Source organism: Brassica napus, chromosome A9 (assembly GCF_020379485.1).
Source record: "Brassica napus cultivar Da-Ae chromosome A9, Da-Ae, whole genome shotgun sequence".
In the NCBI taxonomy this organism is placed as follows: domain Eukaryota; kingdom Viridiplantae; phylum Streptophyta; class Magnoliopsida; order Brassicales; family Brassicaceae; genus Brassica; species Brassica napus.
Genome location: NC_063442.1, coordinates 37237347 through 37253191, shown reverse-complemented (window position 1 = coordinate 37253191; position 15845 = coordinate 37237347). Strand labels below are relative to the sequence as shown.

The following is a 15845-nucleotide window of genomic DNA, read 5'->3' as shown; positions in this document are numbered from 1 at the left end:
AAATAAAATTTATAGAAATAAATATTTCTGTGTAAAAGAAAATTATTTCAACTGGAAGGTAATTGTTTTAATGTGCACAACAAATAAATAAAAACATGTTATTCTGGTCTTCACAACTGATTTAAAAGTTTGACATACAAATTAAATAAAAAGTAATAATTTCAGATTATAAGGGAACTTTTCGAAATTCTATCAAAAACGTAATATCTATCACATTCAACGTACTTGATTACAAGTTACATCATTAAAAACGAACTTAAAAAATTCTCCTTTGAATGGTCTTATCTCCCAGATTATTTTCTATAAACGTTTGAACAAGTTGCTAAAAAAGAAAAATGTTTGAACAAATGCTCTCCTCCCGACCGAGGATCGATGTGTTAATCCAACGGCTATGAGCCTTCTACAAATCACCACCACCAGTCTACCACTGGCTGATCATGCACATTTTTTTGGTAGCTGGCAATACCACAACTACAGAGGTAACCTTTCAAAGTTTTAGTAAATCCCATGGCCAAAGCTCGAAATGAGAATATTTGGAGATATGAAGTTGAAGTTGAATATTTCTTTATCGTTGGTGCTCGGTTTTCTTGTTGATTAATATCGTCAGTGGTAGAGAACACTTAGTTTCTGGTTTGGTAATTTCTTTGGAAAGGAATTGATTCTCTTTAGTCAAAAAAAAAAAGAATTGATTCCTGACGATTTGAGCTTCTGTGCTCTGTTTTCACTGTAATTTCTTGTTTGTAAGTTTCATTTTTATTCAAATTAATAAGAACCTTTTATTAAAAAAAACATATATATCCAAGTTAAAAACAAGATCAAGATTCTAATATGATATACATCGATTATGCAATGAGAAACATCATTGATGAAACATTAGTGATGCCAAAAATAGTTTTGTATCGAATTAAGGTAAAATTTAGGCGTTTTTATTTCAACCATAGCAAACAAATTTTTAGTACCCCTTTATGATAACAGGACAGTACATTAAACATCAAATCCTTATGCCAAAAAAAAGCATTACATGAAAAGGGAAAATAAAAACCCTAATTCAAGAAAAAAAATAATTAACAAAAACACTCTAAACGTACTCTAATGACCCTGACCATAGTCTTGCATCCAACTAATAGCCACAATTGAATTTTCATATAGCAAAAAAGTATCCTGATGAACTTTAGAATTCGTTTAATTTTTGAATATTAATTTATAAACAACTGTTTAGTTATATGATCTGGTTTTGTTATGCCATGTGAACATAATCCTATTTCTATTATATATGTTCACTAGGGTCGGGCCGCGCTTCGCGCGGCGAGTAGATTCATTAAGTATTTGGCATGAATTTTTAATTTCAAAAATGCAATTACATATTTTGTATTGATCATTATTTATGTGAAATTTCTTTATATAGAATTTATATCAATTGTACATCAAAATTGTTGCAGTAACAACTGCGTGATAGATGACTTGTCTTCTTCTTTTTATAAAATACGTATCATTTATTTCCTCGTTATAGATCACTACAAAATCACAAAAGAATAATTGTAAAACAAAACAAATCATATTTTGATCAAATAAAAGAATCGAAGTAAAATATTTATTTAAAACACACAGAATAATACACAATATCATTTTATTATTTACTTCTTTTTTAAATAATTTTGATGTGAAATTTATCTTACACAAAAACACAAAAAAAAATTAGGGACACTACTGTTATTGTCATTATTGCTAGATAATTATGTAATTTCTGAAAATAAAAATCTCAAAGAATCTCTTTGGACAGAACAGCGTCAATAAAAGGACTGTTCACCCAACTGCATCTTTGGTCGGACCATGAGATCGTGGCGTTGTTACTGAGCTCCCTGGATCAAAATATGTCAACTGAATCTGCAAACAGAGCATCATATTAATCCCAAATCAGAAAATTTAAAAATGAGAAAGACATGAAAGTCAGAAAACATCACCTCATGTGTTTTAGGGAAGCCATTGCAAGAAGCACAACCAACACACAAAACATCACCTCCTGTGTCATGAGAGAATTTTGAATAACAATTTATGTGTCTTGAGAGAATTTTGAATAACAATTTATTTAAATTTAAATGGTTGGTTATATGTATTGTTTACTTCGTTCTTTCTCACTAATTTGTTTTATTTCCGTACATTGATATTATTGTTGTCATAATTTTATAGATGTATCAATTTTTTTTATTTATGTAAACAGTGAAATTATTTTTTAATTTTATTTATGTATGATAACCTAATATTGTGTGTTATGTTGTGTTATCAAATATAACAAATACCAACTTTAATTTTTTTCATTACAATCAAATGTTTCTATATACTAAAACTTAAATAATATAAAAATCTTAAATTTAAAAAAAATTGAAATTATAAATTTACTTCCAATTAAGCATTAAATTTTACTATTTATTTAGTTATTTTTATTAGAATTCATAAGTTTGTCTCACCATTCAAATGGTCCATTCACATGTAATTGGTTGACAATGTACACTTCTGATGATTTCCTCATTGATGGCTTAGACTTTTTTCCTTTCAAAAATACCCATAAAACTGAATGGAAACAATTATTACATTCAGAACTATATTCTTTGCTAGCTGTAGCTACCAAATATCACGTTCTTATGAATTCAAAATGTAATCAAGAATAATAATTCAAACTTTGCATCACCTTGAACACCTAATTACTAAACCCATAAACCACTCACATCAAATCTCATTAAAGATTGTAATTTTCTTGGCTCATCAATTACGCAAAGCTTCAAGTGAGCTTGGATACTCTGTTTCAACATAGCAGTTCTTATTCCCCTTGGTTTACCATGTGCTTGGTCTTGTGGCGAACCATACCAGGGAAACCTCAGAGGCACGGACATTGATTAGCTTTGTTATTGACCCATCCAATGCAACAAAAATGGGCTGCATCAGTATTGTCTGTAACCACCATTTGCACCAGGAATCTGCAACAAAAAAAGGTGTTATTCACTTACTGATTTCACAATACATCGTCTGATGTGTAAAAACAAAAACTGGAAAAACTTGTCGCGAGGACAGCCCCAATATTTTTAACCGTTTTCTAAAGGCACAGTTGCACCTCTAACTTTCTCAAGCTCATCATATATCAATCTACAAAAAGATTTTCTTTTTAAACCTGTATTAGCAGTGAGTAAAAAAACAAAATCAAGAAGTGTGAGCTCAAGTTACCTGAATGCTTTCTTCAAATGAGGTGAAAGCTCTTTAAATAATTATTTAAAACTTTATTGTATAAAACAGAGTTCATTGCTTCTCCATCAGTTTCACATGGAAAGATTGCAGCTGGATAAAAAGGAATCTACAGGAGGTATTGACGGTGGCTTGAATGAGTCGCCTGCAATACGGCAACGGACAAAAATCAACAAACGATACCAAATCCCATCTCCCAAACAGATAAAGTCACTCTTTTCAAGAATATCGTTTGATGATTATGAGTTTTTCACCGGAATCACCTTCGCATAAAGGAGGAGCATATCTATACCCATAAGCTCTCTGCGGCGCTTAACATTTAGTGACTCCCAAAACCTAAGCAGTCAAACCTAGGTGTAGCCATTCTTAACTATGTAATTTAGAAATCTAACAATTGTGAAAATTAAACTTATGAATTTCAGAGGATGAAGCTTACATATTAATACTCGAAGATCACACAATATAAGTAATGGGAGATGTCTAATCACAAATCGTGTGAAGAGTGGGGTTCCATCGTTAATGAGAGCATTAATAGCGACGCTTGAATTCAGCCAAAATGTGTAACGTTCATGGATTTCTTTCACTGGTAGGTAGAAGCAATTCGAAAAGTCATCGGTGCTATGTCCAACAGGATATGTCGAAATCCAATCAGTCAACATAACACCGCGATTCCATGGCTGGCGTATGAACATGATAACCACTTTGCCGGCGACGACCTAGATAATGTTACAGCGAAGTATCCAAGAGGAAGCAACATTAGAGAGATGGAGAGTCCAATACCGTTCACTTCAGGCCCAAGAGAAATGTGAATAAATGAAACGCACACGTGTCGCGCCGTCGTGAGCCGAATTTCTGACGTGGCATCCGACGTGTCTTCACCTGGAGAGAACAAACTGTATTTTATATAAATAGATATAACGTAATCTCTTTTGCAAAATCACTAACCAAACACAAGAATACAATAAAACAAATCAGATAATATCTATATATATAAAGAAATGTTCGCCTCTCTCCCGTGAAGCCACGTCATCAATTCGTGCGTTCTGGGAGTGACACGTGTCACATTTTATATTTAGAGCCAAAATAAATGAATGCAGTTAAGGGTAATTGAACTCAGCACCTCTAGCACTGATAATTTCTCTTAGAACCACTAGGATAAAGTCACTTTTTATAAATATTTGGCCGCGAAAATACTTATTATCGTGTCAGCTGGAAGCCCATGCTTTTTCTGCTTGTGGCCAGGGCCAACACTGAACTGACGTCAAGATGAAGATCGTGAAGTTAAAAACTTTGCAGTTTTGCAATGTTTCCAACCTTTATCACTTGATGCATATAATATATATCAAAATACATTTGTTGTACACACTTTTATTAGTTTAATTTGCTTTTACAATAAGGTATTTACAGTTATAAATGTTTTGTGCCAGTGAGGTAATGGTTGAAAAATCTATATACATATGTCATTTTAAAATAACTCCCAACTTCTATATATAGTCAATACATATGTCCATGTTATATTCTAAATTAAATATTTTCTCTTTTAAAAATATAGAAAACAATTTTTTTAGTCTACAAGCAAATGTTGTAGAGCAAGTATGCATAATACAAAATAATATATATTTAAAATCCATACACAAAAACATAAAAGTTGTTATAAGCCTCTTTCTGACACATGCACACTCCACTATGAATAAGAATTAAAAAAAAAACAGTATTGTCATCAAACTTTATCACAAATCCACATTTGTACATCTATAATTATGAGTTGGACAATTAGTTAATTTGATACAATACCAAAGCAAGAATAATTGAAAAACAACTATATCACCGCATACTAATAAGTAAGACATAACAGATAACCAAATTCTTGAATCTTAAAACAAATTTCAACTAGAGTATTTAGTGAATATCAAATTAACTAATATCCCGCCCGTAGGGCGGGCCGACCCTAGTTCATATTAAAACAAAGTAAATATAAAGTCCTTTTGTCATAAAATTTTCAAACGCTAAACACAAAAAAAGTACGGAAAACAAAGTAATTATCCAAATTTTAAAACCATAGAATCCTTAAATTAATAAATAAAAAGGCTAGTAAATAGAAGTTTCATCATCAGAAGCATTCAATACGAAGACGTTTGTAACCTTTAGGAAGTTCCATCAACTTGGCCACAGCTGCTTCTGCATTCAACTTCTTCATCGGATGAAACGACGAGGTCTCAATCATCATCTTCCTAACCACCGTCTTTTGCGTCACCAAACGGGAAGCGAACGCAAACTCTTCCTCATTCGAACCGTCAAAATTATACAACCGCACGTTATAAACGCGGAAAGCAGCGTTAGGGAACGGTTTTGCATCCTCCAACAAAATTTTATGTGTTCTGTTGTTAGTAGAACATTCACCTTCATCTCTAGGAGCTTTCTTGTTCTGAAATGAAAATATGATATTAATGAGTGAGAGAAGTGATTAAGTTCTATCCAATAATGAGAATTTAACCATAACATGAATGTACCTTGAAAAAGATCTCAAGCTCTATCATCTTGTTAGTAGCCCACATAAGCAAAACTTCCTTCACTATCTCCACTTCTTTCGGATCAGTTATATCTACAGTCACTGATAAAGACCCATCCCGTCTCATATCATGAAAGTCACTCACCAAAAGCTCACGGCAAATGATTTTTTTCTCCTAATTAAGATTCAGTATATATCATACTTGTCAAAATGTTTATATATATATATATATATATAATTTTTTATATATATAAATGTATTATTTTGAAAATATAAAATGATTGTGCTAGTTAAGTTTGTACCTGAGCGAGATATGATGATACATTATAGAAGAGGTGAGGCGTATGAATACCGTGATCACTCACCCAAGCATTTTTGTTAACCTGGATGTTGGGACCAGCGAGGATGAAGTTCTCTCTCTTACCTTTGATAAACCTGATGTCGAGCACGTCTAGACAAGTTGCATACACTTCGATCCTATCAATCTCATACGGGAAAGTCACTTGCAAGAACTTCAAGTTGTTGTTCTCAATCTTCAACACACCATATTGGCTAAGGAAATTGACTTGCAACACAATCACCTCGAGGGAGGTGCAAGCTGCTAAAACTTCGCTAAGGTCACTAGCTTGTGGGATGGCTATGTTTAAAAGCTTAAGGGTCTTAAGGTTCTCGCAATTGCCAAATGCATGTGGAGTTATTACCAAAAATCCACAAAGTGACAGTGAAGTGAGGCTATGATGTGAGAATGTATCTGGGAGCAAGCGGAGATAACTAGTTATTTTGTAACCCCTTAGATAACCAGGCATACGGTTTGTAAGTGTGAGAATTTTTGTGTGTTTCAATTGAGTCGCTGTGTGGATCCAACTTTGGAGCGTAGCATTCTTACACTGTAATACGTCATAGTGAATAATGCAACTTTCTAGATGGCCACGGTGGTGATTCTTTATAACCTTCAGAACACAAAATAATTAGAGATTTAAAAAAAAAAAAAAATTCACCGTATTAATTTCATGTTGCACAAATATCTCATGCATGGATTGGAATAGAAGTTGTCTATCAAAATCTTTATATATTAAGAAATGTTGTCTAGTCTGTGCATGATTTGGTTCCAATTAATTTTTGTGTGTGAAGCATATATATATATAACAAATATCAAAAGTTAATAATCTGTTAAAATTGAAATCCACGATTAAGTATCATGTAGTTTTGTTTGTATGTGTTCTAAGTGGAGTAACGCAACACATCACTTCTAGATTCTATTTCACTATAGTTCTTTACCCACTTTTAAATCTGTTAAATTAATAATGTATTTAAGAGGCATATTATTTGATCGCATATTACATCATATAGTTGTTTCACATATAACATGTCTTCTGCTACAAATCCAAATGCACAATCATATATCCAAACATTAGTCTATAGGTCGATCCAATTTTTGTATTCTTGTATATAAATATATATAGATTATAGACAAACCTTCCTAAAGAAAATGATTAAAATGAAAACCTAAGAGGGAAGATAATTGACGAACCTTAGTCATTGATCTAGCCAACTTAAAAGAAACATAGGCCAAATCTTTATCTGGGGTTGTATCCAAGACCTTGTTCATGTCGAGGACGAGATGAGACCTCCATTTCCACACATCCACCCAACGTGACGATAAAACACTTGTTCTTACAGCTTCTTCGATGGACAATTTTGAAAGAATCATTTGCAATAACTCGTCTGGGAGTTTGCTGATCAAGTCATGGTCATCGATAGGATATTGGTGGTTTCTTCTAGGTGACGATGATGAGCGTGCTGTCATGGCTATTGGATCAAACAAGATGAAAGAAAATAAAGTGAGAGAGAAGAGATAGAATGCACTTAACGTTGAGATGAAAATGATAATGGGAGATGTTTTGTGGTGTTTATGAAGATGTGAAAGATTTTATTATTTTGGAAAAAATCACCAACTCTTGACCATTTGCAAATGGTCAATAACAAAAGTACATTCGACGTTCTTGCTTACTAGTTACATCATTAAAAAGGAACTTAAAAATTTTATCCTTTAAATGGTCTTATTACCCAGATTATTTTCTATTTGCGTTTGAACAGATGCTCTTCTCCTGACCGAGGATCGACGTGTTTAATCCAACGACTATGAACCTTCTTCAAATCACCACCACCACCACTGGCTCCCACGTGTGCGATATCTAACCCTCTCCCGACGGGTAAAAACACCGATCTTACAACACGTGTGCCTCGTCTCAAAACACGGTGCCACTTAAACCCAGGGATAGACTTCTGCGTGGCGTTTTTACACACCAAAACGGCACCCATTTTGCTCGTGTTCGCTAACCCCAACGCCTTGACGTACTCGCCTCGTTTTGAGTCCACCACCAAGAAGTCCACGCCGGAGAGTCTATCCACCACGTCCTCCACCGAGTCTCCGACCACTATCTCCGTCGTTTCGCTCACGACGGCTCTTTTCATCACGGTCTCGTACTCCAATCTTGACTCCTCGTCAGGAACTATGCATATGTGTCTTCCGCGGGTATGTATGGCTGCTACAGCTAGTCCGACACTGGTGGCGATGGGGTCTCCACGCTTCCAAGTCTCCACGATCAGCCTCGTGCTCCATCCAGCCGCCGTAGCCGATAAATACTCGGCTACACTCGATTCTTTGTAGTTTTACACTTCAAGAATCACATATATATATATTACAAGTTAAAAACAAGATCAAGATTCTAATTTCATATACATCAGGAACATTTAAACAACAATCACATATTAAAAATACCGTTTCAAATAACCTTAAATTATCGTTGTAACCATTGACTTATACATCATATCCAATTCAAGAAGTTCTTTTAAGAAAAAATAGCTCAGGTGTAACAAAATATGCACCATTGATTTAGAGTATTCTTACCGTTCTATAACGGTATGGATGTAAGCGTTAGAGGCAGTTTCCGGCGACCAGACGAGCTTCATGATCGTTATTTGTTATCTTTAACTTCTCTCTCTATCTCTTTCGATGATGAAAATCTCAAATGTGTTTTCTTTAGGGAGAAGAAACGTTTATATAAAGAGAAGTTGATGAAGGAGGAAGGTGATGAGAAAGACGGTTAGGCAGTTAGGTTAATAAATGAGTGAGGTTTGGCTTTAAGGATGACTTAGCGTTGACATTTGTAACTCAATCATAACGTGTCTTCTTTCATTCACTTTTTTCTCCCACTTGTTACGTCTTCTTTGGGATTCTCAGCTTCGTATTTAATATAGCCTTTAACATAAACGAGACGTTTTGTTTCTTTGTCTAGGGTTTAGATTCTATAGAGTGTAAAGGATTTTATTACGATCAAGTTTTGGGAGAGATGAAGAAGTTTATTATGTAAAATATCTTTTCTTATTTTACAAATGAACATTTACATGTGTTTATATAGTAAGCTGTACACTAAACCAATACTAAACCACTAAGTTAAATTAGCATTTAAACCGGTAAACCGGATATGTACACCAATATGTCTCTTCAAGATGAGCTTTCGAAAATGTTATGAAGGTTCATTTTGGACTTAAGATGATTAAACTAATGAGGAAACAGTGGTTTAGTCATGATATCTGCAACTTGATCAGCCGTACGAACATGGAGAGTCTTGAGTATATCAGGATCAAGTGTTTCCGAACAAAATGACAATCATTCTCTCTATGCTTACTCTGTTCGTGGAACACGAGATTAATAGCAATGTAAATGTCCGCAGTAATATCAGAGAATAAGATCGGAGTTAGTGATCATACCTTCAAATCATTAAGTAACTTGATCAACCAAACCATCTCCTTCGCAGCTTGAGATAAGGCGTGATACTCTGCGTCAGCGGAAGAACATGAGACTGGTCCTGTCGTTGATCGTCTACTATCATGACATGAACTCCAATCTGCATCAGCAAAGCCCTTCAGGGTCAAGTCAGCGGAAGTTGAGTAGAAAATACCATGTCCAATAGTTCCTTTGATGTAGTGCAACACTCTATAGACTGCCTGAAGATGAGGTAGCTTAGGAGCAGAGGAGTATTGACAAAGCTTGTTGACAGCATATGTGATATCTGGTCGAGTGATCGTAAGATACATTAACCGTCCGACAAGACTTTGATACATCTCTGGATTCTCTATAGGAGCACCCTCATCAATAGTCAAATGAAGATTCAGAACCATAGGAGTCGAGATAGGCTTGCATCCATACATTCCTATAGAAGAAAGAGTCTCCAAAGCATATTTTCTTTGACAAACAGAGATACCTTCATTGCTTTGAGCTATTTCAAGATCCAAGAAGTACTTAAGAACGCCAAGATCTCTCAATTGAACTGTTGAGACAAATTTTGGATCAACTCTTTAGATTTGGATACATTTGTGCTTGACACAATGATGTCATCCACATACACTAACACTGCAAGAAAATGTCCATCAGCACAAGTCTTGACAAAGAGGGTATGATCACCAGTAGCCCTTGAGAAACACAAACGCAACTGAGCAGCAGAGAACTTAAGGAACCATTGTTGTGACGCCTGTTTGAGACCATAGATCGATTTGTTCAGTCGGAAAACAAAACCTTTAGGCAATGTGATACCTTTCCTCTCTGCATACTATTCTGGAATCTTCATATAAATTTCTTTTTCAACTCGTCATTCAAAAATGCATTGGAAATGTCCAGTTGATGAAGAAACCAATTGCAGGAAGCAGCTACTTTCAATAGAAAACGAACTGTTGTTAACTTAGCCATGGGAGAAAACGTCTTAGTATAGTCCAAGTTTGAATAGAAAATGAATTGATTTTAACGCAAAAAATTAAGTAGGAAATTTAGTCTAAGTTTTCTCCCTAAATTTTGTAGAGATTAAAGTTATTTTTTGAAATTTTAATTTTATTAATCAATAACTTTTTTTTTTCTAAAAAAGCTTTAAACACATTCATTTTAACACTTTTTAAGAAAAATAATAAATAATAGTGGGAAAGTAATATATTAGCGATATTAAATTGATCTTCTATCAAACTAAAGGGTGTTTCCATTTTAACAATAGCACTAGATCTCGACCCGCACAATCGTGCATGTTTTTTTATTTATATACTGAAATATTTTAGTTTATATAAAATGGTTTACCAATAACTTAATGTAAATTGATGTTATATATTATGTAATTCTATAATAGCTATGGTTACTTGGCGCATATATTATTACTATAAATTTTTTATTTTTGTAACAAAAATTATTTTCAAAACATTATTATGTAATGATAATACTTTACATACTTCTATATTTAAAATTTATAATATGTATGGAAGCAAATTAAATCAGACATGTATAGTAGAGAAGAAATTTTTGTAGTAAATATCATATTTGAAAAATACACTAAGTTGGATAAATATCTTCTTTTATTTTGAAATAGAAATGAATATTTCTAAAAAAATCTTTTTAAATTGTATTTAAGAAAATTAATCAGTTTAAATTGTTATTATCATTTAATATATAATTCAAATATTTTATATAATTTTAAATTTCCGCATATAAATCAACACTAAAAGAAATTTTAATTTCTAATTATATTTTATGATAACTAAAATTAAAATTAAGTACTTTTTAAAATAAAATTTAAATTGACTCCAAAAAGATTTTTAAAAGATTTTGTTAGAACTTTCTTAAAAAAAATATTTATATGTATTCAAATAAAAAATAAAATATTATAAATATTATAACTAATTCATGTAAAATTTGATAAAATTTTAAAGTATGGTCCATATTAAAAAAATCACGTATGAAAAATTCATCACTATAGTATATATATATATATTAAAAGCGATTTATTATAAAGAAAGTATATGGTTGAATATATAGTATTGTATTTTAAAATATTATATATCTATCAATATATTTTTGTTAACACAATATCTATATAAATATTGATACATGTATAATGTATAATATAATAATTAATAATAATAACAGTTATCATGCAAATACAATAGTGTTAGGATTTTTAATTAATGATTCGATTTTATTATTTTCATGGTAAATTTCTACATTATTGTATTTTCATAATAAATGTTATTATTACTATTAATTAGATCATATAGAGGTATTAACTCTAGAATAATTAAATGTTATTATTTTTAAGTAGATGATAAATGGTTATATGCAAATACAATTATATATTGATGGAATAACATATTTTTGATGCATGTCTAATAATATTTTGATGGAATAAATATGTTGTTAGGATTTTATTACGAAAATACAAAAAAAATAATGTAATCAACTTTCTAAGGATGGTCCATTTAAAATATCAACATGAAAGAAGTCATGACTTCTATTTTAATAGTAGGCCTGGGCGTTCGGGTACCCGTTCGGGTTCGGATCGGGTGATTCGGGTTTTCGGGTTTTCGGGTGGAGAGGTGTAGAACCCGTTCGGGTTATTTAAGAATTCGGGTCGGGTTCGGATTATTATGGATCGGGTTCGGTTATTTTCGGGTATAATTGAAACACCCAAATTGTATAAGACCTGATTTAAAAAAAAAATATTCAAAAGCTTAAAACCTGAATCGATTGTCAAATAACAAAGTTTCAAACCAAAAACAAACATCCTAGCCGAAACAGAGTAATATATTTTGCAATAACAAACCAAATCCAAAACATCAACCAAACTTAAACAAAAATCATAGAGTTTTGAGTCTTCACCCGAAAACATGAATCAAAAAAACCATGTAAACTTAAGAAACTTGAAAGCCATCTGTGACACCAAACAGAAACAATTTTAAATATTAGTAGAGTAGACAAGCAAAAGAAATGCAACACACGTATAAAATTTATAACATGTTTTAGCTCTTACCTTGAACCAAATCTATATTAGCTTAGTCCTCTAGTCTCGTGGCTGTGATAGATGTTCATACTCTGTTCAAGTAATGCAAAAGTTAGTGTTAGCAAACATAAAAAAAATCATAGCAATATACAAGAATTTTACAAACCTCTCTCCATCTTTTCTTCGTACTCAACATCTCCAAGTATCTGAGCATTGGTGAGTACCTTTGATTCAAGTCTGATGTCTTGTTTCATCCACTGTTCTGTACACATGAGAACTTCAACCATATAGTGAGTTAAACAACTCCTATGTGGATCTATTAACCTCCCACTCGTGCTGAATGCACTTTCAGAAGCAACCGAGGAGACTTGCATAGCAAAAAGATCACGAGCTATCTGTGATAGAATAGGGTACTTGCCAGAGTTAACTTTCCACCAAGAGAGAACATCATAGTCAGTTCCTAGCATTGAATCTGAATTCTCAACATCAGCCTTTAGGTAAGCTTCCAACTCGTTGATGTCTCTCACTCCACTCTCCTTTAGCAGTGTGCTGTACTTTTTCTCAATCCTGTGGTAGCCGAGTTCATCATCAAGCAAGTCTATTGTTGGCTGTTCTTGAGATTGTGAAGACTGAGTAGACTGAGTAGACTGAGATGATTGCACATTTGCTTCAGCTTGTTTACCATTTCTTTCACTATACTCCTTGAACAAATCAGTTAGAATACTAAGAACTGAATCATTTAACTCTTTGGACTCCATACTGTCTTCCCCGTAAAGATCCTCAAAGCACAACTTTGCAAACTTCATCTTTCTGCTAGGATCAAAGACGCTTGCCACCACTAAAATCTTGTTAATGTTCTTCAACCCATCCCAATACTTATCAAACTTCATCAGCATATCCTCAGCCTTAACTTTCAAATCAGTATCATAACTATTGCAAAGCAACTTCAAATTGGATGCTATGTTCACTATCTCACCATAGCACTTGTGGGCACAAAGGGTGGTAGATGCTGAGACTACTAAGGTTGAGTTATAAAAGATAATAAGAAACCTCTCTAACCTTCCAACAGCACGCCAATCTTCACTTACAGGAGGTCCGAGTCTTTTTTTCCCCTTGTCTAACTCCATGAAATGATCATTGTACGGTTTGTCCTCAAAACCCATCTTATCAAATGCAGTCTTGTAAATAAGTGCTCTTTGCAACATCAAGTAAGTTGAGTTCCACCTAGTCACAACATCAAGTGGCAAACTTCCTCTTTTCATCCTACCAGAATCTACCTTAAGCTCAAATGCTCTCTGCCTATTTGTTCCAGATCTTACATATGAGATTGCATTGCGGATTGCAGTCACACTATCATTTACGTCAAGCATTTGTCACGGTTTTCTTCAACTCTTTTGAAATGAGACCATACGTCGGATCTTGGGGCTAGTACGCGTGCTGTTTTACTCTGTTCCTGACTCTCTCCAGGTGGTTGTTTTCGTTTGCCTCTTTGATCAGACTCTAGAGTTTGAAACTCTTCTTCTACATCATCTGCTTCTCTGTTTGCAGTGCCTTGAAAAGGTGATGATGATGACATCTACGAACAAAACCAAATCAAAGTGAGTTCAATACGTTTTCTCCGTCTCAGACTAACAAAAGTATAACTTTGTCTCTGTAACTAACATAATCAAGTTAAATGCATTATAGATACAAGTCGTGTGGCAACAATTAAAAAAAAAATAAGTAACATAAATATAGAATAATAAACTAATCAACTAACTTTGCATGAACTTGATACTATCAAGTGCATACCTTTGTCTCTGTCTAAAATAAGAATCATACGACAACAAATCAACTAACGTGTACTTCCCGTACGATAAGAAAATCAAGGACATAACATAATTAACTAAGTTTGTCTTTTTCTCTGACAATACGACAAGACTTGACAACTACCAGTACATAATCAAATAGAAAGTTATAGTTAAATAATTTTGATGTAGGATTGAAAAAGAAAAAACCTTTGATTTCGTCCTTCTCGTTGACGACGTCAATGAAGGAGACGAAGCTGATGAGAATAGACTTTTGGATTCCAGTTTGAAAATCTAGTGTATCTAAGATTAATTTTCAATGAGGCAATTTCGGGAAGCTTAACAGATTCTCTAGGATTTAGGCAGCAATGAATTAGAAAGTATATATGTGTATAGGTCACGGTACATTAGTTCGGGTGTTTTCGGGTTATGCTTCGGTTATCGGATATAACCGTTCGGGTACGGGTATCCGGACTAATTGAATCCTAAACCCGTTCGTTTTTTTTTTAACTTCGGTTCGGGTTTCGGTTCGGGTTTTTCGGTTCGGTTCGGGTTCGGATTCGGGTTTCGGTTAATATGCCCACACCTATTTAATAGTATAGATACACACTACTAATATGTTTTAGGTCTTTGTTACAATAACATAAAAATAATTCTCATATCCTACAATAAGTATAAATTGCGATATTACAAAGAATTCTATGTGAAACAGAAGAAGTAATAGATTAGTGATACTACATTGATCATGTACCGAATTAAGATAAAGTTAAGTTATTTTTGTTCCAGTAATAGCATAAATTGCTTCTATTATATTTTGAACGTAACACTAATTAATTCTCATTTCTTAAAAAAATATTTATGTCGAAAACCGATAACATAAAAAGGAAAAATGTGAAAACCTAAATTATAAATTAAAATACAAAGACTGATTAACTAAAACATCTAAACGTACCCTGATCACCCTGACATAGCCTTGTTGATACAATTTAGCCACAATTTACTTTTCACATAGTAAAAAAAATACTCTGTTTATCACTTGGCCTTGTTGAGCCTTGTTGAGCGTATGGTTCGCTTAGAGCACACCTCGGTACGCCTTTACCACTTGGCTAGCAGTACAAAACCGGCTTTCTACTGGAGATAGGATGAGGAGTTGGGGTATTACGCAGAGGTGTTGACTATGTGGAGAAAGGGATGAGACAAGAGATCATATCTTCTTTGTTTGTCCCTACTCTTTCACTGTTTGGGAAGGTCTGGTGAGAGGATTCTTTGGCCGCAGGACAAACCCTGGCTGGTCTATTACGCTTAATGCGATCAAACACGAGAGGGTAAATAGACTTGACTTCATTCTAATCAAGATGATCTTTCAAACAGTCATTTATCATATATGGAGAGAAAGAAACTCCAGGCGACATCAAGGCAACTGGACGTCGACAAACCAGATGCATAAGGTTATTGATAGATCGATGAGGAATAGGATAGTGTCACTGAAGTATGATC

General features: G+C 33.5%; 3 protein-coding genes, 1 long non-coding RNA gene and 1 pseudogene across 4 annotated transcripts; all 5 read right to left on the bottom strand.

The window, feature by feature from the left end:
* Positions 1-1704: 1704 nt before the first annotated feature.
* On the bottom strand, positions 1705-4152 carry LOC125578501. Its single transcript, XR_007316599.1, has 5 exons — positions 3498-4152; positions 3217-3379; positions 2466-2972; positions 1962-2020; positions 1705-1884 (listed from the first exon to the last, which is right to left on the bottom strand). It is a non-coding gene; the product is annotated as an uncharacterized LOC125578501 (long non-coding RNA).
* A 1192-nt stretch (positions 4153-5344) lies between these two features.
* Positions 5345-7753, bottom strand: LOC125578499 (F-box protein At3g60790-like). The gene is made up of 4 exons (XM_048741337.1): positions 7275-7753; positions 6046-6693; positions 5745-5918; positions 5345-5659 (listed from the first exon to the last, which is right to left on the bottom strand). Exons 1-4 carry the CDS (start codon positions 7548-7550, stop codon positions 5345-5347), a joined length of 1413 nt encoding a protein of 470 aa, XP_048597294.1. The 5' UTR covers positions 7551-7753.
* On the bottom strand, positions 7748-8817 carry LOC125578500 (annotated as a pseudogene).
* Positions 8818-9511: 694 nt separating this feature from the next.
* Positions 9512-9958, bottom strand: LOC125578207 (uncharacterized mitochondrial protein AtMg00240-like). Its single transcript, XM_048740551.1, has one exon. It carries the CDS (start codon positions 9956-9958, stop codon positions 9512-9514), a length of 447 nt encoding a protein of 148 aa, XP_048596508.1.
* A 2761-nt stretch (positions 9959-12719) lies between these two features.
* LOC125578206 (zinc finger BED domain-containing protein RICESLEEPER 2-like) lies at positions 12720-13931 on the bottom strand. The gene has a single exon (XM_048740550.1). It carries the CDS (start codon positions 13929-13931, stop codon positions 12720-12722), a length of 1212 nt encoding a protein of 403 aa, XP_048596507.1.
* Between the last annotated feature and the right edge of the window lie 1914 nt (positions 13932-15845).